Genomic DNA, 2,440 nt, shown 5'->3' with positions numbered 1-2,440 from the left:
GTAAGAGGGTTCCCTTTTCTCAAGCATTTATTGCTTGTAGATGTTTGGATAGCAGCCATCCTGACCGGCGTGAGATGGTACCTCATTGTGGTTTTGATTTGCATTTCTCTGATAATGAGTGATGTTCAGCATCTTTTCATGTGTTTGTTATCCATCTGTATGTCTTCTTTGGACCAAAGGCCTTTAGAATGGAGCAATGGGCTCCCACAGGTGGAGCAGGGGGAGTAGCCCACCTCCCACCTCCCGTGCAGGCAATACTGGGGGGCATTGCCCACGAAGACTTTTATTACAAGAATAAACCCAAGTAAACGCTGGTTCTGTTTTGATTACCATCTCCATACTCCAGTATTCTAAAATAATGTCAGTAATTAAATACGTTTCCTCTGCAAAACCAAATTGTGTTGGTTTAAGTTTGAAAAGTTGGTTGTCATATATGTCAGGTTTTAATATTTTACATATTATTCACAAGGTATAAAGTTTTAGTGTACATATATATAAACGCACACAAGTGTGTGCATGTGTATGTATATATAAATATATATATATATATATATAAATTCATACGGCCACAGTCTTAGTACTTATCTTTAACAATTCATTGTCTTCTATGAGGGAGTTCATTAAGAGAAGACCCTGTTCAACAATTGTCACCAACACAGGCTGCCATGGTTACCACTGCTCCCTTCCCCAGAGCATCCTTAATGGTTTGCAAGGCCTTGAGATCACTTCCTGCACAGCCTGCAGTCCCCGAGGGAATGTACTAATACGCACCCCACATTCAAACAGTTGATTCTAAATACACGGTGATACCACAAAAATTGTCAAGGTAATGCACACGATGCGCTTTTATTTAGGTCTAAATCAGTGAAACAAAGTATTCACTGCAAGGTACAAACTTTTTTGAGCTTGCAAAGAACAAAATCGTCTTATATTTGAACACAAAGTATCTTGCAGAATTTGAAAAATAGGTTTTAAATGAAATTCATACTTAATTGTCAGTTATTTTGAGACTATGGAACAAAGAAAATAAACTTATGTTCACTGGGGCTGCTTAAGCTGTATCTTTTTCAGATTTTTTTTTTTTATTTCCTTTACACTTTTACAGTCATAAATAGATAGAATAGACAAGGTTTGGAGGAGACACACTCTCCCTGCCATGTGACCCATCAGAGTTGACTTAGAGAGATGAGGCTGGCAGGGAGTTTGGAGGCCTCTTTAGGGGAATTACAAATGCCTCATTTCTCCCACCGAAACATCTGAATTGCTCCCCATCCCCCGCTAGAGGTGTCAGGATGGGGCTTTGTGATGTCAAGGCCCACCCAGGGCCACCATTGGCTGGGCAGGAGACTTGCTGACCTCATAAAGCATGAGGGTGTGTCTCCCTGGGGAGGGGTATATATAGCGGTGCTCAGGGGCTCTGGAGCAGACCACTGGGAGGCCTCAAAATGACTAAGCGGACTGGGAAGCCCCAAGGCTCCAGAGTAGTTAGGAAACACCTGCCTCCTGTTACCCGGGACAAAAGGATGAAGACCTCCTCTCAACTGAGGCCCCCAAAAAATGTCAAGGTCAGCTGAGGCCACCCAAACTCCTCTTCCCATTGACCCCACCCCATCAGACCCCCTGCCCTGGCCTTGCCTGGCACATAACCCTTCTCTGCCCACACCCCTTCTCCTGAAGCTGTCGTTCCTGTCCACCTTCACCCTCTTCCCCAAACCAATGCCATTCTCTACCCCTCTCTTGTTTTCTCCAGGTGGCCAGGGCAAGTGCGAGAGTGAATAATCACCTTCAGGCAAAGCTGACCAAGAAAACTTCTCAGAAACCACCCACCACAAGGAACCTTAGCAAAAACGGAGGCTCAAAGCTCTGTAGCCAGTGTTGCAAGGTGAATGAAGAGCTGAATCAGAACGGACCAGAGGAGGTCCCAGAGAGTGTGGAGATCCCTGTCATTCCAGCGGGACCGGTGGGCAGCCAGTGACTTGAAGGCATGGCTAGAGACCTCAGAATTCTTCGGGGGTCTTGCCGCTGAGTACTGGCCAACAGTACAGACGTGACTATTATACCAACTCCATACATTAAGAATGAAAATAAAATCAACCTGATGTGAAATTATGTTTGTCTCTGAGTTCTCTGAGAGTGGGGGCAGAGAGGGCAGGGCAGGGATAAATGTGTGAAGAGGGAGAGAGATGGGTCCTGTGGGGTTGGAGATGGGCCCAGAAGGTCCAGTTTGCCAGAAAGTAGGGGGGGAAGAACTGGTTCCAGACTCAGCTTCAAAGATACACTTCCCATGGGAGAAGCGGAAGAGGACTTGGTGTTTTTCTGCGTGCGTGCAGAGATGGAAACTGAGCCGGGGAGCCGTGTCATGTGTGCGGTGGCAGTGCCATTTGCTAAAAAGGCATAGAAGGAAGTTGCCCCATAAAAGGAATGGAATATTGACATTTGC

At 45.7% G+C, this 2,440-nt stretch overlaps 1 protein-coding gene across 1 annotated transcript; it reads left to right on the top strand.

Moving 5' to 3' along the window:
* The first annotated feature begins 1,395 nt into the window (after positions 1-1,395).
* Positions 1,396-2,109, top strand: LOC113887641. The gene is made up of 2 exons (XM_027534814.1): positions 1,396-1,565; positions 1,751-2,109. The coding sequence occupies exons 1-2, from the start codon at positions 1,446-1,448 to the stop codon at positions 1,973-1,975; spliced, it is 345 nt and encodes a 114-aa protein (XP_027390615.1). The 5' UTR covers positions 1,396-1,445; the 3' UTR covers positions 1,976-2,109.
* Positions 2,110-2,440: the final 331 nt, after the last annotated feature.

The sequence above is a fragment of the Bos indicus x Bos taurus genome, chromosome X (genome assembly GCF_003369695.1).
Source record: "Bos indicus x Bos taurus breed Angus x Brahman F1 hybrid chromosome X, Bos_hybrid_MaternalHap_v2.0, whole genome shotgun sequence".
NCBI lineage: Eukaryota > Metazoa > Chordata > Mammalia > Artiodactyla > Bovidae > Bos > Bos indicus x Bos taurus.
The sequence above is the reverse complement of the archived record's forward strand: the minus strand, read 5'-3'. Positions and strand labels throughout refer to the sequence as shown.

Excerpts from the sequence above, each read along its gene's own strand:
- LOC113887641 (XM_027534814.1), top strand. The coding sequence starts at position 1,446 with ATGACTAAGCGGACTGGGAAGCCCCAAGGCTCCAGAGTAGTTAGGAAA. Across the intron at positions 1,566-1,750 it reads GGCCCCCAAAAAATGTCAAG|GTGGCCAGGGCAAGTGCGAG; the intron begins GTCAGCTGAGGC and ends TGTTTTCTCCAG.